This window comes from Somniosus microcephalus, chromosome 8, assembly GCF_052327205.1.
Source record: "Somniosus microcephalus isolate GS21.2 chromosome 8, FLI_Smic_1.0, whole genome shotgun sequence".
Classification (NCBI taxonomy): Eukaryota; Metazoa; Chordata; class Chondrichthyes; order Squaliformes; family Somniosidae; genus Somniosus; species Somniosus microcephalus.
The window spans coordinates 80,747,311-80,769,446 of NC_140994.1; the positions used below are offsets into that span (position 1 = coordinate 80,747,311).

At 46.7% G+C, this 22,136-nt stretch overlaps 1 protein-coding gene across 19 annotated transcripts in view; it reads right to left on the bottom strand.

Moving 5' to 3' along the window:
* ank3b (ankyrin 3b) overlaps positions 1-22,136 on the bottom strand; it is an 878,328-nt gene that overhangs the window by 133,643 nt on the left and 722,549 nt on the right. For 11 of the 19 annotated variants that reach the window (XM_085994929.1, XM_085994938.1, XM_085994933.1 and 8 more), the window contains 7 exons: positions 18,379-18,576; positions 14,527-14,625; positions 12,651-12,749; positions 12,444-12,542; positions 9,876-9,974; positions 9,642-9,714; positions 6,824-6,886 (listed from right to left, as the gene is read on the bottom strand). In XM_085994929.1, the coding sequence (XP_085851055.1) occupies positions 6,824-6,886; positions 9,642-9,714; positions 9,876-9,974; positions 12,444-12,542; positions 12,651-12,749; positions 14,527-14,625; positions 18,379-18,576 (730 nt within the window). The remainder of the gene's footprint in view (positions 1-6,823; positions 6,887-9,641; positions 9,715-9,875; positions 9,975-12,443; positions 12,543-12,650; positions 12,750-14,526; positions 14,626-18,378; positions 18,577-22,136) is intronic. The other 8 variants (XM_085994946.1, XM_085994947.1, XM_085994936.1 and 5 more) reach the window with 1 other exon arrangement.

Below are 22,136 nucleotides of genomic sequence, written 5' to 3' on the forward strand. Positions count from 1 at the left end.
CAGCGACAGACCAGAACGCCGTACTGCTATCGTTGCCTGGGAGCTCAGACGTTTCGACATAGACATCGCCGCCCTACGCGAGACCCGGTGGGCAGGGGAAGGCCAGCTCAAGGAGCAAGGCGGTGGTTACACCTTCTTCTGGAAAGAAAAACCTGAAGAAAAACGCCGCCTCCATGGGGTAGGCTTCGCAATAAAAAAATGAGCTAGTTGAACGTCTCAGAGACTCCCCTTGTGGAATAAATGAATGCCTCATGACTCTACGGCTCACCCAAGTCCAGAACCAGTGCGCTACGGTCATCAGTGCGTTCTCCCCAACACTGGAAGCCACAGACGAGACCAAAGAGGAATTCTAATCCAGCCTCAATTAAGCCATCCTCGGTTCTGAGGAACTGCCTATGAAGAAGACATGTCTGTAGAGGTGCCCAAACGGCCAGATTGATTACCTATGTGTTGCAACATACTAGAGGCCTTGGAAAGGCCCGATATGGAATCCATGCTTACTCAGAGGGCCTAAGCCGGATGTACCGGGTGGTAGCCCAGGAATGCCCCAAACACAAGCTGCAGATGTAGGAGGGTAGGTGGCTAGCCAATCAGAATTTTGGATGCAGCATTCCTGGGGTAAAAACCGCTGGATCCTGGTACCACCCCTGGCCCCAGTGGTCAATCCGCCCGAGTTTCACCCTCCCACACTCCAAGGATTTTGTACCCTGTATGTATTGTGACTGGATTTAAAGGGGCCACTACCAAGCCAAAATTGGCAACAAAAAAAACTCGATCTACTTCACAGCCGCTTCCAATACCTTATATTAGGTAAAAATATACTCCATTTTTGTAACTTCAATACGCAAAATGTTATTGGGCGCTGATTACACAGGGGATGAAATTCCTACCTTTTCTTACTTTAGTAATAAAGTAAGCATGAGTATAAAGTGACGGATGGCAGATAGAAATTGCCATTCATCCATGTTTAATACTGCTCCGACTGCCTACCCCTTCAAAAAGGATTAATACACAATGAACGGCAAGGGAAAAAGACAATTCCTGTTTGTTGAGGTCATTCTGGATGAACATCGGCAACATTCCACAGTTGCACAGTCAAATTGAAAAGTGTTTTACTTCAGGTCAGAGCCAATATTAGAGAGCTGAATGAACAGGAAGACTTTGAAGCATCGCTACAGCAGTGACTGAAGTAAATGATGCATGATTTGTTTTTAGTTGGTGTGTTGGCCATTGGCAGGTATATCACAGTGGAACAGGGGAGTTCAGTCAACACTGGAGATACATGTCTCGAGCAGTTGAGTGTGTAGCACAGCTAGGGGCTGCATAAGGCAATGGCCCAGCTGCAGGAAACATAGAAGGGGCGCTTCCTGTACCTGCAGCCAACCCAAATGGACAGCCATTTGGTCCATTAACAGCTGTAAGGAGAGTCCAGTGGCAGTGGCCGTTGTGTCAGCCTTGGCTCAGTTGGTAGCACCCTCGCCTCTGAGTCAGAATGTTGTGGGTTCAAGTCCCACTCCAGAGACTTGAGCACAAAAATCTAGGCTGACACTCCAGTGCAGTACTGAGGGAGTGCTGCACTGTCGGAGGTGCCGTCTTTCGGATGAGACATTAAACCAAGGCCCCTTCTGCTCGCTCAGGTGGACGTAAAAGATCCCATAGCACTATTTCGAAAAAGAGCAAGGGAGTTATCCCAGTGTCTTGGCCAATATTTATTCATCAATCAACATCACTAAAACAGATTATCTGGTCATTATCACATTGCTGTTTGTGGGAACTTTCATTATTCAAAGAAGTGCAGGAGAGTTCTCCCCGATGTCCTGAACAATATTTATCCCTAAACCAGCATCACTAAAATAAATTATCTGGTCAGTTATCACTTTGCTGTTTGTGGGAGCTTGCTGTGTGCAAATTGGCTGCCAAGTTTCCTACATTACAACAGTGACTACATTTCAAAAGTACTTAATTGGCTGTAAAGCAGTTTGGGACATCCTGAGGTCGTGAAAAACACGATATAAATGCAAGTTTTTTAAAGGCCACTACTGCCTGTCCCCTCCTGACTGTAACGCCACCAGGGACATCTCAAAAGTTTGACCTCTTTCTCTGATCACCTTTTGGAGAGTTAACGCTTCACTTTCTGTGCCAGGCATGAATTACAGGCCACAAGATATACTGAAGGTGAATGAAATGTGTTAAACATTGCAGTGCTCACGGTGGATGTATTCAGTGGATTTTCACTTTGCAGAGAGGGTGGAGTTTCCACGGTCATAGAGGCAACAGGAATGCACAATTTGCTCCAATCAGAATTCAGCACCTCCCATTGAGCCCCAGCTTCCATGTGGGGAGCGAGGTCAAAGTGTGACTTGACAGTGCCGGCAGCTCGGACAGCTGGGGGCCTGGGAGTTCCAGCACAGGTGCAACAATTTGAAGAGCTGCACCATGCACTGAACTTGCCATTCAATCAAAGAGGGTACGGGCTACAACGTCTAAAGTGATGGAGCCTGTGTCGAGGAAAAACTGCATGGCTTGCAGGCTTGGAGCTGGAGCTACTGCTGCAAGAGGTGCACCAAAGGAGGGAGTTTCCCTGTTTGGCATTCCAGGGCATCCTCTGACAGGAGGACCTGAGAGGCTATGACAGCCACCATGAAGGCCACGGAATTGTAGACGGAAGCAGGTGCACATGAACATTTTGTTCCTCAAAAGAATTTGGCAAGAGACACTTCACCAAATCAAGCAGATGGGTAAAGTACACAAGCTATTGGTTGCCCTCTACCAATTACATGTTGACTTTGTTTGCAGTCAGACATTTGTACACCAAATTCATTGTTAAACATGTGCGCACACACCACAGCTGCAAATTACAAATGGAACACTTCTTACACTTCCATCTTTAAAGGGTGCCCTGAAGAAATTCTTCCAATGAGACCCAGGTGCGTGATGCATTTTCGATTACTCACACATGCTGGGATACAAGATGGGCACTTGTGTGCCAGTGTACCTGCTCTTCAAACGTCCAACATCTCAACTCTACTTCTGTGTTTACAGGGAAAGTTGGCTTATAACTGGAGGAAGCAGGAGGCATACAAGATAATTGTTCCTCAATTTTAAGCCCTTGGGTGCTTTTGCTGTCAAAATTGCTGGGAATGAGAGAAGGTGAAGCCAGGAGGCTGGCCTAAAGCTAAGGGTAAGTATCTTTCTGTTATTTCTTCTCCCCGTATTCACTCTCACATGGATACACTCAAGCACAAGACCATGACACAAAGTGTACTGCCACGCAAGTACTATTTGAAGAGGTGCCAGCATACCTCCTTTTGTTTCACTAGGTATCGCTGAAGAACCAGCTGCTGCTTTCAGGGCTGCAGAAGAAGCCAGCACTTGAAGGCACTCGCTCCACTTGTTAAAAGCACCAGAACAGGTACATCCGGCCTAGTGAGGAGGGTGAACCAGGTGAATCATAGAGTACAAATGAGAAGGAACGCACAATGACAGTAGTGCAGCAGCAAGAAGCGGCTGGTTGGAGGGCTACCTCACCTCAATTCCTTAGCTTCAGAGTCCATGGGTTCAGACCTCATGGGGCCTGTATATAAAAGAAGGTTTCTATCTAAGCATGATTGTCTTCTGGAGTCATTTGGTATCACGCACGACACTCTGCAAGATCTGGCGACTGTGGAGGATTCCATGACCCACATCTATGCAGTCATGCACAGCCCCTTGTTGGAACTGCAGTCCATTATGGAGGCTGTGGACACTCTGCAGCTGAGCCCTGAGTGACACAGATCCTAAGTGCAATCCACCGCATGTCTTCTGAGAGCTCACGCTGCTGCTATAGAGACCTTGGGCTCCAGCACACAGCTGACTTTCTTTTCCGCCTCAGACGTCCTAGGGGGATCAGGTTGAGGGAGCCATTACGCGGGGCTTCTATGCAACCCAGAGGTTTCCCACACCCATCAGTGACAGGCTGAGGGAGTGCCCAGCAGCGGGGCAGGGTTGGAGTAGGCACTGATGAGGATGCCATCTTTCAGCCCCCTGGTCTCCAATGACACAATCAGTACCGGGAGTAACCTTTGCTAGGATCACTTGGAGCTGACGGTTTTCAAGGGCGGCACTTGTGGAGAGCGGCGTGATGACAAGACATGATGAGGGCGTCTCCACCAGATGAGTGCCAACCACTGCTGCTGTGTATACAATGAATGCCACTGCAAAGGATTTCTCTGGTATTCCTTCTATATTTCATGCAGCTAGGCAGTTGCAACCACTTCCTGCGCTACTCCTCCAACTGTTGGTGGCCATCCCTTCACCATGCCTGTTGATTTGGCTGAGAATAAAACAGTGACAACAACAACTTGCATTTATAAAGCGCCTTTAATGTAGTAAAACATCCCAAGGCGCTTCACAGTAGCGGAATCAGACAAAAGAATTGACACTGAGCCACATAAAGAGACCCTTTTGTTCTTTCATCCCCCTCCCCCCTTCCCCAGCCCCTACACTTGCTTAAAAATCTGTTCCATTACCTGCTTTTTTCCAGTTCTGATGAAAGATCATCGACCTGAAACGTTAACTCTGTTTCTCTCTTCACAGATGCTGCCTGACCTGCTGAGTATCTCCAGCATTTTCTGTTTTTATTTCAGATTTCCAGCATCTGCAGTATTTTCTTTTTGTAAAGAGACAGCAGGACAGGTGGTCAATAGCATGGTCAAAGTGGTAGGTTTTAAGCAGCGTCTTAAGGGAGAGAGAGATAGAGAGGCAGAGAGATTTAGGGGGAATGCCAGAGCTTAGGGCCTAGACGGCTGAAGGCACGACTGCCAACGGTGGGGCAAAGGAAGTCGGGGATGCGCAAGAGACCAGAATTGGAGGAACACAGGGTTCTTGGAGGGTTGTAGGACTGGAGGAGGTTACAGAGATAGGGAGGGGCGAGGCTGTGGAAGGACTTACGTCTATGATGTCCTTCCTTCATGGCTGTCTGTAATCACTTTCCACATGAATTGAAGCCAAAGCCTCTGCAGCAGCAGTGGGAACATTCAAGAGAGATGCTCCTGGTTTAAACTACGACCTACAAATCCAAGGTCCCCTCTGAAGTGTCGCTGTTGCTCAGTGACCGACTCTTACGGAAATTCCTCTGTGACATCACTCGGTAAATTCCTTCCTGCAGTACATGCTTGCTCCGATCATGTTTTGTACTATACAATTTCCATAACCCAACTGTTATCATTTTTAATACTTTACTTGCAAGATTGTTAACATGTATACTGTTCTGTTGCATTCTACATTGCAGAAATATTTTCAAGACTTACCTCTCCCGTGCTTGCCCCCTTCATTGCCCATTTGGAAGCCACCCCCTCCCACCAAAATTGTCCTGGTGACACTCCGTACCAGAGTTCGCCAGAAATAGCTGCACCTCATCACTCAACGAGGTCCCCTGCGTTGCCACTGAGCTATTCCCCAGCACAACTGTGCACTCCACAGCTGGATTAACAAGCTTGCCGACATTTACGTTGGCTAAGTGGTTTGCTACTAAAATCACATTCTCAAAACATGCATTCCTGCAATTTCATTGGCAGTTCATCAACCTCAACAAAAACAGCTGGTCCATTTTTTTTTGGGGGGGGGAATTAAAAATTGCAATTTGGAACATTCTGTGCATCTACCCTATCCTTCCAAACCAGCCATCAGGTTCCTTACTGTGATTCTGGAACTAATAGCCCTGTATCCCCTTTCCTAGCACCAGTTCATTCAGTCCTTTCGCCACCTGTCAGGGCTTTCTGTTCCACCACTCCTGCTGGTAATCTGTTCCATAGTTCTATCACCTTCTTAAAAAAGTTGCCTGACTTTCCAATTTTTCTTTGACATCCTTAAACTGTATCCCCTCGTCCTTGAATCCTATGCCTGACGGAACAGCTTATAAGGATCCAAATTCTCCACACCCCAAAAATCCTGGGACCTCTATCAACCACGCCCCCCCCTCCCCGCCCCCATCAACCTTCTCTGCAGTCAGTGAAGTCCCATAGAAGACAATCTTTCCTCATAACCCAGCCCTCGTTTATCAGCCTCTAAAGTCACTCCAATGATCCCACTTGCAGATCTTGGAGTAGAAATTGGACCACATTGTGCCTGTTTTACAGGCATGAAATGGGCGCAACGAGGGCCAATTTCATGGCCCTGCGCCCCAAGGATGCCTGAAAGACGTCCGACCCTAAAGTGGGTCAGACCATTATTCAGGTATCCTTGCTGGCCAGCTAAAAATGGTGTTAGGCCCCCTACAAATGTAAATGAGGGCCCCAACATCTGTATTAGGTAGGCCCCCTTGCAGAAATAGGATTGTGATGAGTAAAATCAGAACACTGGGAATCATTCCATGTGGTTTCAGTTCGCTTGAGCCTGAGTGAAACAATTTCACCTCCGTGTTATTTAATTTCACTTTTCCAAAAACACTTTCTAATGAGCAAAGTCAACAATAGTAGTTTCTCTAAAGGGAAACTGGGAGCATAACATTTCAAAGAAATATCCGTAAGTACGGTCTTTTCTGTTCACATCTTTACACAAAGAAGTGTGGAGTTAATGTCCAACTGTAATGATCTGCTTGAATATAAAGGTTTGTTAGGACTGGAGTTGCAGTTTCCCCACAAACGAAGCTCGCCCCATACCACCAAGCAGTCTGGTCAGCTCACACTCAGTAAGACCCCAGCCCTCCACACATTCAGATTAAAGGTTCAGGCAGAGCAAGCAGGACCTGGGCAGCCAGAATGGAAGTGGTGTCAGTGCGTTAGTAACGATTTCAAACACGGAAGCATTACATTGTTAAACCATCACAACAATAAAGAACAAATACCTTCATCGCCATCTGACAAATACTCGGCTTCACTGACAATTTCAGGAACACTGGCTTTACGAACTGTGTGGTTTGAATAAAGATCATGATATTACCAAAATCATTCCGACCGTTTACTAAATCATTAGAGTAGAGTGTCTGTGGAAATCACAGAATGCAGTGTGTTCAAAGAAGAAAGTATTCATTGGCTTTAACATTGGGCAAATGATACTTTACAAACACAGGTAGTTCCTCTAAAGGGCTACTGGAAATTTTGAAGGAATATCTTAAATATCAAGGTCACCGACAAAGACTTCAGTGTGGGAGTCGCAAATTGTGGCAGAGAGAGATACACGAAGAAAAGGCTCATACCAGGAAAGTGGATAAGGGAGAAATATTCAGGAAACAAGGAAGAAAGAGGGGCAGAGAGAGAGGGACAGGGACATATAAAGAAAGAGGGAGAGGGACAAGGACACAGAGAAAGAGAGGGGGCCAAAGAAAGAGAGGGACAGGGACACAGAGAACGAGAGAGAGACAGAAAGAGAGGGACAGGGACACGGAGAACGAGAGAGAGACAGAAAGAGAGGGACAGGGACACAGAGAACGAGAGAGAGACAGAAAGAGAGGGACAGGGACACGGAGAACGAGAGAGAGACAGAAAGAGAGGGACAAGGACACAGAGAACGAGAGAGAGACAGAAAGAGAGGGACGGGACATGGAGAACGAGAGAGAGACAGAAAGAGAGGGACAGGGACACGGAGAAAGAGAGAGAGACAGAAAGAGAGGTACAGGGACACAGAGAATGAGAGAGAGACAGAAAGAGAGGGACAGGGACACGGAGAAAGAGAGAGAGACAGAAAGAGAGGTACAGGGACACAGAGAACGAGAGAGAGACAGAAAGAGAGGGACAGGGACGCGGAGAACGAGAGAGAGATAGAAAGAGAGGGACAGGGACACAGAGAGCGAGAGAGAGACAGAAAGAGAGGGACAGGGACACAGAGAACGAGAGAGAGACAGAAAGAGAGGTACAGGGACACAGAGAACGAGAGAGAGACAGAAAGAGAGGGACAGGGACACGGAGAACGAGAGAGAGACAGAGAGGGACAGGGACACGGAGAACGAGAGAGAGACAGAAAGAGAGGGACAGGGACACAGAGAACGAGAGAGAGACAGAAAGAGAGGGACAGGGACACAGAGAACGAGAGAGAGACAGAAAGAGAGGGACAGGGACACAGAGAACGAGAGAGAGACAGAAAGAGAGGGACAGGGACACAGAGAACGAGAGAGAGACAGTAAGAGAGGGACAGGGACACAGAGAACGAGAGAGAGATAGAAAGAGAGGGACAGGGACACAGAGAACGAGAGAGAGATAGAAAGAGAGGTACAGGGACACAGAGAACGAGAGAGAGATAGAAAGAGAGGGACAGGGACACGAAGAACGAGAGAGAGATAGAAAGAGAGGTACAGGGACACGGAGAAAGAGAGAGAGATGCACAGAAAGAGAGGTACAGGGACACAGAGAACGAGAGAGAGACAGAAAGAGAGGGACAGGGACACGGAGAACGAGAGACAGAAAGAGAGGTACAGGGACACAGAGAACGAGAGAGAGACAGAAAGAGAGGGACAGGGACACAGAGAACGAGAGAGAGACAGTAAGAGAGGGACAGGGACACAGAGAACGAGAGAGAGATAGAAAGAGAGGGACAGGGACACAGAGAACGAGAGAGAGATAGAAAGAGAGGGACAGGGACACGGAGAACAAGAGAGAGATAGAAAGAGGTACAGGGACACGGAGAAATTGAGAGAGATGCACAGAAAGAGGGGTACAGGGACACAGAGAACAAGAGAGAGACAGAAAGAGAGGGACAGGGACACGGAGAACGAGAGACAGAAAGAGAGGTACAGGGACACAGAGAACGAGAGAGAGACAGAAAGAGAGGGACAGGGACACGGAGAAAGAGAGAGAGATGCACAGAAAGAGAGGGACAGGGACACACAAACAGAGCGACAGGGTCAAGGACCGAGAGAGAGAGGGGCATGTGGAGAACGGGCGGAGAGGAACACTAGGGAACAGGGGGGACAGGGGCATGTAGAGGGACAGGAGGCGAGGCGACTTGGGATATGCTCACAGTGACCTGTTGAGAAGGACAAGAAGCTATAGAAAGTTTTCCTCACTCATTTTCTCTCCCCTGCCCCCGCCCCCCCCACCCCCCCAAAGTCGCTGCTTCCTGGGGAGTTGCTGGCAGTTGGCCACTACTTGGCTGAATGTGGCCATTTTTGAGATGCGAGCCTGGACACAAGCCTTGCCATGCTATTTGAATGTTGAACATATCACATCCAAGGCTCGTGTTCTTGCCCAACTGTCCTGCAGTGATCGCTGAATAGTCACCAAAGTGGGACTGACGGCTAATTTTCCCTTCCTCAGGCTAGGGGCGCTGTGGCCCAGTGTCCGACCCACTACTGGCGATCAGCCGAATCAGCACGGGCTGGGTAAACGGCCCGGGCTCCTCCTGACCTGGCACAGTGCAGTGCATTTGGTGAAAAGTTTTCAACCTGTATGTTCGTTATTTTGAAATCCAAATTAAAACGCTGCCTTACTGATACAGGGTATTATGGTCAGTTCTTGAAAGGGAACATAAGGGAATAAAGCCTCACCTAGAATAACAATGATTTCCTTTACTTATAATACATCTCTAGGATCCTGTGGGGGGTAAGTTACTGAGTACGCAATGGCAATTGGGAAAATGCAAATCAGAAATTGGGGTACACTCAAAAACGCCCCCTTACAGGTCAGCAGGGATAGTTTTAGAAATGAACATTTCAAGGTTATTTCCTTTACCTTCATCATCAGATACATCCAGAACCTCGTTCATAGTTTCAGGGACGTTTAGTTTATGCTTTTCTGTCACAGACTGCGGAAAAAGACAATGTTTTAGAGACAGTCAGGAATCACTCCAGATCAGATTTATTATTTACTATTCAACTGCACCATGGTACCGATAAACAAAATCCCAGTCCAATGTGATTATGGTACAAGGACATAAAAGGTAGGCCAGACTGAAACTGAATTTACCATCGTGGTCGTCAAGGTTTCCTCGGTAACCACCTTCAACGTATCAACCACCGAGATATAACCCAGCCGCTTAGCAATGGCCAAAGCAGTATTCCCGTTCTAAAAGAGAAGGAACAGATCATTACCTCACAATACAGAAAACATAAACCGTTTATAAGGCTACAATGGAAGCAACTGTGATCTTTATCCCAAGGAATCAGCTTTTGGGATTAGAGTCCTGAAAAATATCAACACCTCATTTAAAATGTCTACTGATAAATTTACAGAATGGCCTGAATCTGAAGCTTTAAAAGATAATTCCTCTTTCCCCCACCTCAGGGTGGTGAGAAACACGGACTTTTTTCTTCTACATATTCTAATCTTCCTTAGTTGTGCATGGATAGAGAGAGTGTGTGTGAGAGAGAGTATAAGAGAATGTGAGAGACAGACAGAATGAGAGAGAGCGTGAAAGAGGGAGTGGGAAAGAGAGAATGAGAGTGTGTGTGTGTGAGAGTTGAGAGAGTGAGAGTTGAGAGAAAGCGTGCGAGTGTGTGAGAGAGTGTGCTTTGCTTGCTCATTGAACTTACAATAACTGGGCACAGAAATTGTCCCATCACTGTGTTTTTCTTTTTTCAGCTAGGTTTCTACAACATATATTTAAACACCAACATACCGGCTACATACAAATATCCACATTCCTGTCACTGCTATTTACAAAAGACCTGCTCATTTTCCATACTTTACACTGGCGTGCACTACTTCTAGTGAGTTTGCATGTGTGCAATCTCCCAAACCATGTGCTTTTTTAAAAAGAAAATTAGCCGGCTGTTCGCTCAGGGCGCTGCATCACTAGCGGTGAGCACGGGGTGGAGAGTTAGGTCTGTAGTGGAATTAGAGTATCGCTGATCCTTGCTTCCATCCAGTGAGACTGCATATGAGCAGTACAACATCACTGAATGTGCCGTATTGTGAGTGAGTTTTTGGGTATCTCTAATTAAGGTTGCCTTTTAATAGACCTTTGATCTGAATACTGTGCATCACATTTATAAATTCCCAATAAAAGGGTGGCTCTTACATCAATGTCCTGCATGCTAACACTTTTGTAAAATGCTCAGAGATGGCATATGCCTACATTACATCTGGCAAGCTGCCCATTCTAGACTGCTGTGGCATCAATTATACATGAAGCATCTGACACAGCTGCAACATTTTACTGCTTCAGAGACTGACCACACCATTAGCGTATCAGTCACAATTGTCACTGTAACAGGTATCATCTGTCAATATAGAGCGACATCAGTCAGACACGGGCTGCATGTCAATCAGACACGGGCCATACGGCATACACCAGACAAATAGTGTTTGTACACCAGTCCAATACAGGACGTACATCAGATACAGGGGTACACCAGTCAGATACAGGGGTACATCAGTCAGATACAGGGGTACACCAGTCAGATACAGGGGTACACCAGTCAGATACAGGGGTACACCAGTCAGATACAGGGGTACACCAGTCAGATACAGGGGTACACCAGTCAGATACAGGGATACACCAGTCAGATACAGGGATACACCAGTCAGATACAGGGGGTACACCAGTAAGATACAGGGATACACCGGTCAGATACAGGGGTACACCGGTCAGATACAGGGGTACACCGGTCAGATACAGGGGGTACACCAGTCAGATACAGGGGTACACCAGTCAGATACAGGGGTACGCCAGTCAGATACAGGGGGTACGCCAGTCAGATACAGGGGTACACTAGTCAGATACAAGGGTACACCAGTCAGATACAGGGGTACACCAGTCAGATACAGGGGGTACATCAGTCAGATAAAAGGGTACACCAGTCAGTTACAGGGGTACACCAGTCAGGTACAAGGGTACACCAGTCAGGTACAGGAGTACTCCAGCCAGATACAGGGGGTACACCAGTCAGATACAGGGATACACCAGTCAGATACAGGGATACACCAGTCAGATACAGGGATACACAAGTCAGATACAGGGGCACACCAGTCAGATACAGGGGGCACACCAGTCAGATACAGGGGTACACCAGTCAGGTACAAGGGTACACCAGTCAGGTACAGGAGTACTCCAGCCAGATACAGGGGGTACACCAGTCAGATACAGGGGGTACACCAGTCAGATACAGGGATACACCAGTCAGATACAGGGATACACAAGTCAGATACAGGGGCACACCAGTCAGATACAGGGGGCACACCAGTCAGATACAGGGGGCACACCAGTCAGATACAGGGGGCACACCAGTCAGATACAGGGGGCACACCAGTCAGATACAGGGGGCACACCAGTCAGATACAGGGGTACATCATCCTTTTGTATTTGGTCAAGATCAGTAAATCCAATTTTCCATTCATATTAAGTCTTTCTTTGCTCTTTGACAATCAAGGGCTGGGGAGTGAACTGTTAGACATATCCCAACTGCCACCTACCCAAAGTTGTTTGATGATACGCCTTCTGGACTGTAACCTCTTATTAACCCAGGAGTTTGGAAAGGAACCCATTTACAACTGGAGGAAAAAATTTCCCCCAAGTGAACGACTGTTACTTACCACAGTGACTTCATCCGGAGAGGCACCGTGCTGGAGGAGAATGTTTATGATGTGCGTGTGCCCTTGCTGAGCAGCCTGGTGGAGAGGGGTGTACCCGTTCTGTAGTAAGGGGGAAAAAGATGGTGCGTTAAGAAGGCATGGCATGGAAAGGTTCAGCTAGTTTAAACCGAAATCAGCCGTAAATGGTGTCAGCTAAGGTGAACCAACCTTTGTCTTGGCGTTCACTTTGGAGTTCTGCTGCAGGAGAAAGTTGACCATTTTCACATTCCCATAGTGGCATGCTACATGTAGTGGAATATAACCCATCTGTAATCAAAAAACCAGGTAGACTCCATTAACCTTTTACTGGGAGATTCTACAGATGGAAATACAACAGACAGTGCACCTCAATTACACTGTGGGATCCTATTTTGTTTTAAACGGGTGAATGTCTCTTCTAGCAAAGTCTAAGAAAGATCCCCACATTAAAGTTGGCGGAAAGAAAGAAAACGTGAAGGAAGCAAAAGAAAAAATCATGTCCGTTCTTGACACAAAAGTAAGACGCAGTGTCACGGTTCTCCAGCTGCCACATGTGTATTGTCAACTCGCGGTGGTCCTGTGTATAGTTACTGTGATAGAGCAGTGCCAGCCAGTGGCTCAGTGGGTAGCATTCTCGCCTGAGTCAGAAGGTTGTGGGTTCAAGTCCCACTCCAGGGACTTGAGCACAAAAATCCAGGCTAACACTCCAGTGAGGTGCCATCTTTTGGATGAGACGTTAAACCGAGGCCCGCGTCTGCTCTCTCAGGTGGCACTATTTCGAAGAAGAGCAGGGGAGTTATCCCTGGTGTCCTGGCCAATATTTATCCCATGACAAAAACAGATTATCTGGTCTTTATCACATGGCTGTTTATGGGAGCTATTTGAGCACAAATTGGCTGCCGCGTTTCCCACATTACAACAGCGACTACACATCAAAAAGTACTTCATCGGCTGTAAAGCGCTTTGAGACATCTGGTGGTCGTGAAAGGCGCTATATAAATGCAAGTTTTTCTTTCTTTTTAAAATCCCTGACACATTAAGATGTTTGTATGCTTGACGTCACAGAGTTATCCCAGGGCTGACAAGGCAACATAAGTGGAATATCGGCCCTCCATATCTGAGCCCATCTTAAAAGAAGTCTACTATTGAACATGCAAAATAATCTCCAACGTTTGCCCCTCACACTGTCAGTGCTGCTCGAATGACCGGCCTTTCATTTAATATAGTCACTAAGATTCTCAGAAAAACTATGCAAATCTTACAATCTCTTTTTTGTTCCAATCAGAGCAACTTCCTCCAAGAATCTTACCTGCGATTTGAGGTCTTCTCAATTTCCTACACGTCCTTGGCACCAGTTCTAAGAGTAGGTTGGAATAATGGCGGCACTAAACTCCACAGATTTTTCAGGGTTCACCATTTTCCTGCACTTTAGTGTCAGCCGTGGCTCAGTGGTAGCATACTCATCTCTGAGTCAGAAGGTTGTGGGTTCAAGTCCCACTCCAAAGACTTGAGCACAAAATCTAGGCTGACACTCCAGTGCAGTACTGAGGGAGTGCTGCACTATCGGAGGTGCCGTCTTTGAAATGAGCCGTTAAGCCAAAACCTTGTCTGCCCTCTCAGGTGGACCTAAAAGATCCCATGGCACTATTCAAAGAAGAGCAGGAGCGTTCTCCACGATATCCTGGTCAATATTTATCCCTCAACTAACATCACTGAAACAGATTATCTGGTCATTTATTTGTGGGAGTATGCTGTGCACAAATTGGCTGCAGTGTTTCCTACATTACAACAGTGACTACACTACTAAAGTGTATTGGCTGTAAAGCCCTTTGGGACATCCCAAGGTTGTGAAAGGCACTATATAAATTTCTTTCTTTCTTTAGATTGTGCTAACTTTCCCCACCATAAAATCTTGTAACACCTGGACCGATGGGAGCAGGGTGATCGGGAACCAGGGCAGAAACGCGATGGGTTTGATACGTCTTTCACTGGACACTCAGAATACCCATTATATCAGTTTCAAACTCAATAGAAAAACAAATAAAAAGCAGTTGCAAGTCTGTACCTTGGTTTGTGGGTCAATAGCAGCTCCCTGATTAACCAGCACTTCTGCAACATTCACTCGATCCTCTTGAGCAGCCAAATGAAGAGGTGTTAGACCACTCTGTGAATTCAAGTTAGATTCTGTCAACGGTGCAGCCATCAGACTTTCAAACACAATTACCAGTTATTATCACGGCAACTTGTGAAAATGGCAGAGGTTGCCTGTAGTAAGCTGTAAAGAACACGCGTGCAATGCTGATTGTTTTCCAGTCTAATTGTGGCTCTGTGCCAATGAATATTTAATGGTGGGCCAGGATATCTGTTTTCAATTGCAACACAATCACAAGGTTGAGACACAGATACAAATCACCGCGTTACTAAAGTGTGACTGAAGACGAGCACGACCTCAATGTTCAATGGGAAAGAAAATTAGGCGGGTGTAAAACAGGCTGCCAATTCATCATCGCCGAAAACCAATTTCACCCCCATTATGTCTGGTGAAGACTTTGCCATCAGGAGGGTGGGATATGTGTCGGTGCAGGCTCGATGGGCCGAAATGGCCTCTATCTGCACTGTGGGGTTTCTGTGATTTCTGTTCTGTGATCTGAGGAGGGTTTTCCTTGCATGTGAAGATCGGACCGTTGTGACTTTTCGTAAACAGCGCGATTATAAAGTCGGCCATCTTTGATAGTTGGTGACAGCGCTGAGTGGATGATTTGTGGGACTATACGCAAGTTGACAGTGCAGTCGCCGGGCGGAGCAGATGGGGGACAACTGGGCCAGGGTGCTGAGGGGAGGGTGTGATTACAGTGTGACATAGGCAGCTTCCAGTATAGATGTGGGCACAAGAATTTATAATGGAAAAAGTTGACAGGAAGTGAGCACACAGACTCAGGGGGTGAAACTCAACATCAGTGGGAATGCAAAATGGGTGGAAAGGAGAATCAGACGATTGTATAGCGGGCAGCCGATCAGTGTCTGTTTTGTGCCTCACTGCTGATGTTGAATTTTACCCCCAAGATTTTTCATATATTCCAGATAGATCTTCTGGTTCCCCCGGCATCCCCCGACCCCCCACCTCTGATCTCCCCAACCCAGCAACATCTTTTGGCTGAAGTGAGGGCAGGAGATTGCTTCTGGTCTCCAGCAATGCTGCTCTATGGGTACGCACAAGGGTAACTTTGTGATGACACTGTCTCCCTGTCGGGAAACACCCGGTCTCTCTACTCAATACCTCTGCACCATAATGCGGCTCAAGCGGGCAACTCAGTAGAGGGGAGGTCGGCGCAAGTCCATGGCACCACGTGCTGGTGCTCAAACATGTTGCTGGTCCAAGTTATGCCAATCCCTCTATTCTTGTCCTCATAGTGATGCCAAATCCACAATTAATGTTTCATACCCACCATCATGCCTTCAAGAGGAAAAAATTAACGGCACTTGGAGAGGTTTAAGCTAATTAAGGAGAACCAACACGGATTTGTAAAAGGCAGATCATGTTTGACTAATCTAATTGAAATTTTTGATGAAGTAACAGAGAGGATTGATGAAGGGAAGGCAATGGATGTTGTCTACATGGATTTTCAGAAGGCATTTGACAAAGTACCACACAGAAGGCTGGTTAACAAAATTGAAGCTCATGGAACAGGTGGGTCAGTGGCAGCTTGGATAAGGAATTAGCTTAAGGACAGAAAACAGCGAGTTGTAGTAAATGGCTGTTTTTCAGACTGGAGGATGGTAGACAGTGGTGTTCCCCAAGGGTCAGTGCTGGGGCTACTGCTTTTTTTGATACATATAAATTACCTGGATATTGGAATACAGAGTAGAATTTCTAAATTTGCCGATGACACCAAACTTTGGGGTGTGGCAAACAGTGAGGATGATACCAATTGACTGCAACAGGACATAGAAAGGCTAGCAGAATGGGCAGACGAGTGGCAGATGGAATTTAATGCAGAGAAGTGTGAGGTGATGCATTTTGGCAGAAGGAACAGGGAGAGGCAATATACACTTAATGGCACAGTTTTAAAGAGTGTGCAGGGACAGAGGGACCTGGGAGTTAATGTGCATAGGTCCCTGAAGGTGGCAGTACATTTTGAGAGTGGTTAACAAAGCATATGGGATCTTGGGCTTCATAAATAGAGGTATTGAGTACAAAAGTAGAGAAGTTATGCTGAACCTTTATAAAGTGCTGGTTAGGCCACCACTGGAGTATTGAGTCCAGTTCTGGTCACCACACTTTAAGAAGGATGTGAAGGCCCTTGAGAGGGTGCAGACGAGATTTACCAGAATGGTTCCGGGGATGGGGGATCTTAGCTACAAGGATAGGTTGGAGAGGCTGGATTTGTTTTCATTAGAGCAAAAGAGGTTGAGGGGTGATTTGATAGAGGTGTACAAGATTATAACAGGTTTGGATAGGCTAGACGGGGAAAGGCTGTTCCCACTAGTTGATGGTCCAAGGACTAGGGGACACATATTTAAGGTTTTGGGCAGGAGATACAGGGGGGATGCGATGAAAAACTTTTTTACGTAGCGAGTGGTGAGGACCTGGAACTCGCTGCCGACGGACGTGGTGGAAGCGGAGACACTCAGGGGGAGAAATTGGGTGGAGCCGCAAACGGGGCGCCAAGCTCGCCTGAGCGCCAGATTTTGCGCTGCGATCGGAGCAGCAGCGATCGCTGGAAATTCAGCTTGAGCGCCCCAAGAGGGACACGGGGCGAGGCTCGAGGCGCTCCACGTCCCTCATAGGGCGCTGAAACTGAATATCGCAGCGCAACGTGCCACAGCGGTACTGCAGGCCTTCCTCCCATTCTTAAGGGGGAGGGGCCTGCACCAGCGCAATGAGCGATCGCGAGTGCCAGCAAAAGAGCCCGGCACCGAGGAGAAGTGCCGAGCTCTCGGAAAACAGCCGGCAATGCCGCAGGGGGAGAACAGGAGGCCGGGGACGGAGGTGCTGGCAGGCGGCTGCCAAAAAAAACGGCCGCCCCGCACCTCCACCTTAATTTGTGCCACTGCCGCCACAGGTAGGCCCCGTGAACCGGGCGCGATTAGCGAGCGGCGCTACAGGGGCGGTCGCTGCCAAATATCGCAATCGGGGCGGTAGCGGGGCGCTACGCACACCGATGACGTCATTGGTGGTGGCGCAGCGCAACAGGCTAACGCCGCCATTAGCGCCCCAGCTAAATATCACGGGAGGCGTGGCCAGTGGCGCTAAAGCCACTGAGTGCCCTCTTTAGGCGCTAACTGGTGGCGCAGCCCACCGAATTTCTACCCCTCAATGTTTTCAAGGTGAGACTGGATAGGCACTTGAGGGAAATAAACTTGCAGGGCAATGGGGATAGAGCGAGGGAATGGGACTGACTGGATTGCTCTACAGAGAGCAGGCACGGACTCGATGGGCCGAAAGGCCTCCTTCTGTGCTGTATGACTCTATGACTCTATAAGAGGGAGCTGGACCAGTTCTTGACTGGTGCAGTGATCGCATCATATCGAAGATGAGGGGTTTGACAAATAACACATGGTTAATGTGATCTCCTGAGGGGGTCAGAGAGGAATTTTCCAGAGTATTTTTTATCCCTTATTGGCCCTGGGTTTTTCTTTTTTTTTTCCCTCTCCCAGGAGATGACATAGCTGTGGAGGGGAGGGGGTAGGAATCGTCTAGTCATGATACGCCAGCCAACATGAGGGTGGGGCAGGCTTGATAGACCAGCTGGTCTTGTCCTGCCCGTCATTTTCGTATGTTCCTAACACAGTCAATGGATACGGGCTTGTAGAACAGTGGAACTAGGGTGTGACAGCAGAGAAAAACTCAGTCAAAAATGCAGTAATGAAAGAGCTGGCGCTGAGTAATAAGGAACGAAGCTCGCAGACCACCAACCTTGTTCCCCAAGTTTACATCCGCGTTCCGAGTCAGGAGCAAGGACACCATGTCGACATGGCCCTCCTGTGCGGCAAGGTGCACGGGTGTAATGCCTTGCTTGGTCACCGTGTTGGTGTCAGCACCGTATTCCAGTAGGGTTGTTGCTATGTCCATCTGATTCTTCTTGGCAGCTATGTGCAGGGGGGTGTAGCCGTTCTACAAAAGAGTCAGAGAAAGAAAAAGAAACCATGCTAACCAGTAATAAGGAGCTTCAATTAGCCGAATGTAACATTCGCCCTTCTCTGTGCCAAAACTGGGTTTCAGCTTTTAAAATACACACAAACTCTCACCGTTAAAAGGCACCAAACACCGCTAATCCCTAATATTTTACCTTTCAGCACCTCGAGAAAGCATTTCTTTAATTCACACTCTTCTGCACCAGTTGTTGCGAGAAGCTGGGTTTTAGGCTCCAGCTGCCCCTCTCGGGGACAGGTATTATATCGGTTTGCCAACCTGCCAGGATTGCCTTGGAGTCCCAAGGAATTCAAGGGTACTCTCCATGTTACTGCTGCAAGAAACCTGGGAGAAAATCACTGGGGCGCAATAGAAAAAAAATTGTGTTTTTAAAAAAACACTTTTGTTCACTAACCATAAAAATATCAGACATGGGGGAAAAAGTGCTTGTTTGACTGATGGTCAAGCATCATCCAATTGGGTAATGAAGAGTCTGCTTGCTGTCCAATTGGCCTGAGAAGGTGGTGCCCCATGAGGATGGATGTGCCGGGCGGCCAGTGGCAGGAGTGTGGGGGCGGGGCAGTTGGAGGCAGGAGGTTGTGTGATGATACCTCCAGGAATACGTCCAGGCAGAGTTGGCAACCCTGGTACTACGTAGTGTATCAAACACCACCCATCAGAATCCCCGCTTTAGTCAGTCAAGCTGCAGCTGGCCACACTGACAGAACCAAAGTCTAAATGGGTCGGAAGCTCAGAGTGAATGGAGAGTCTTTCCTTTTATTAAAAAAGCAGAGTTATTTTTAACTGGATGCAAAATTGTGTTCGTGTGTTTGGGGTGGGGGAGAAAGTAATAACTTGAGACTTTTATTATTGCTAGTCAGACTGTAAAAGCATTTCAAAAGAATAAGTCTCAGTTCACTATAAATAACGTTCAGAGGAGGTTCACCTGCTAGCATATTGTGACTAGATGGAATCTTCCCCCAGGGTGCTGCGTTTCATCTTGTGCTATTCTTTACAAACTACACCATTTTTATTCAACGACAGCCAAAATGTTTTATAGCGAATATATATTATTAGCAGAGATCCTGTGGCATTGCTCGTGTGTGGTCTGGAACATGCTTGTGATATTCAGCTACTAGACTGGCCTGTCACTTTAAGGCTAATACTCAAATATTCCTTGTAGGGATCCAAGGAACTGGAGCTGATAGAAATTGATGTTGATTTGAAGTCAGTAAAAAAAATTAGAAAAAAAAGATGTGTTTCCACCTGTAATAAAGTGTGACAATTTGAAGTGTAACATCTGAAGTGTAATACCTGCACAATAGATGCAAGACTCAACGTGCAGATTAAATGTATCTTTATCTAGACATATATATCCACATATATCAAGATACAGATAGAGACTTTGACAGACAAACAGGGACAGAGAGAGACATAGAATGGGAGACATATAAGGAGACACAGAGAGTGAAAGAGTCGCAGAGAGGGAGAGATGTAGAGAGAGAGAGACTCTAAGAGAGACTGATAGAGAGAGATAGATAGAGATATAGATAGAGAGAGAGAGACACAGCATACAGAATTAAACGGAGTAAGTTTGATTGGAAGCCCATTCGGGAGCTGTTTAAGTGGATTTACAAACAGCAGTAGGTAGAGTCCAATTCATTTCAAGCCACTACAGTTTCTAACTTGTGCAGATGACGCATTGAAGTGGAGATGGTTTTAGCCAAAAGGCCGAGAAGCAGCCTGTGATACATTTAAATAAAGCGAGTTGTTTCAGCAAGTTTATAAACATAGTCAGGATGTTGTGCTCGTTACTGCATTTTCTTAGGAAGAGTGATGCGATGTCTGTGATTCTTGATTAAAGTAGTTTTCGTCCTACATTTAGTAAATTGTATCCTTGCTTTCAGTATCCTATGTATTCATGCCACTTGACTATGTTCTTATGAAAATCTAGTTTAAAAAAAAATTAACACGAAAGAATTTTTTTTCGAAAGTGGGTAGAATCATGAGGAGCAGGAGATCTCGTGCACACGTAGAATGCCAATCACCGTACAAAATGTTGCTGCTCTTCACAATTAGTTTTTCTTTTCTCACAGTTATTCTGCTCATGGTCACTTGGCAGTTTTGGGGGAAACCTTTTAGCTGTCGGTCGCTGGTACACTTGGTGATCAGAAGCCCGAAAGCCCTTGAAAATGAGCAAACTGCAATAACGTGAATTGCAGGAGCCCGAGGCTTCTGGTAGTTCATCTATAATAAATCAGAAACCCATTCAGCATTGAATCAGATAGCATTTCGTACAACGCGGCAGTGCCACGCCAAGTGTGGGGAAGATTCCTAGACGAAGACTGTGGAAACTCCCGTCAAATTCTGCTGCAACCACAATTTATTTCTGTGTCGTTGCAAAGAGGTTAATGACCATGCGAGCAGTCATCACTGAACCTCTGGTGAACTCAAGGGGATCTTTGGTACACCTTGGTTAGAACCTTGCTTGTCCGTGTGGAGCTCACTGTCGGGACACTGGAAAAGAATTGGGCAACATCCTTGCTCTATGAATGCTGATGAACTAGCTGGGGGTGAAGTGGAAAGAGAGTGTTAAGTCATTCAATGCAACATTTTCAATCACTGTGGTACAGCGATCAACAAAGCAAGTAAGATGCTGAACTAGATTATGAAACCAGCTAATTTTAAATTGGAGGATGTCTTAGTGAAACTGTGTGCAGATCATGCCTTCTGTACTGTGTCCAGTTTTGGTCGCAAAGGAAATGCCCAAGCCCTGGAGACAATTCAGAGTAGAGCTATGGGAATTGATCCTTAGAGTTAGGGGACTGAGTTATGAAGAAAGACTAGAAGGAACTGAGCTCATCCACCTTAAAACAGATGACAGAGTGCTATAGGAAAAGGGAACCTGGAAGTTCACAGCAGGACCAGCAGACACAGGTGAATGGCAAATTTAGAACTGATGTCAAGAATATCTTCTCATCACAAATACCAATCAACACATGGAATGGACGTCTAGGGACGATAGTGGAGCTGGAAATCATTGAAGGCACAGTTGGGTGCTGTGATGGAGGGGCTATAAATGGAGAGATGGGATGAATGACCTTTCTCATCTGTATTTGTTTGTGATCTCCTGAACAGTGACTCCGTCTGATTCTAGCTGATTTCTGGTGCCTCGGGCGATAACCTACTCTTTGAATTCAACGTTTAATGAAGAAGGAAACAATACCACTGACTCCATGATTGTTTTTCAAACACAACTTTTTAAAGAAAAGTATTTTGATGAAAATGCCCTGGATTTAACTTGTACTCTTCATGAAGCATGTGTCTCCTCCTCACTTTCCTTGTTTTTCGCTTACCCTGTCCTTCTTTCTTTTTCTATCATCCCTTATGCCAGTTATATCATCAGTACCAGTATGATGCTTGTATTATTTTCAGAGTGCTGTGAGTGAACACGGAGTTATAGGGCAGGATTTTCATTGGGCCGTGGAGGCGGGATTGGAGGAGTGTGGGGGTTTAAAATTCCGAAATCGGGGAACACGAAC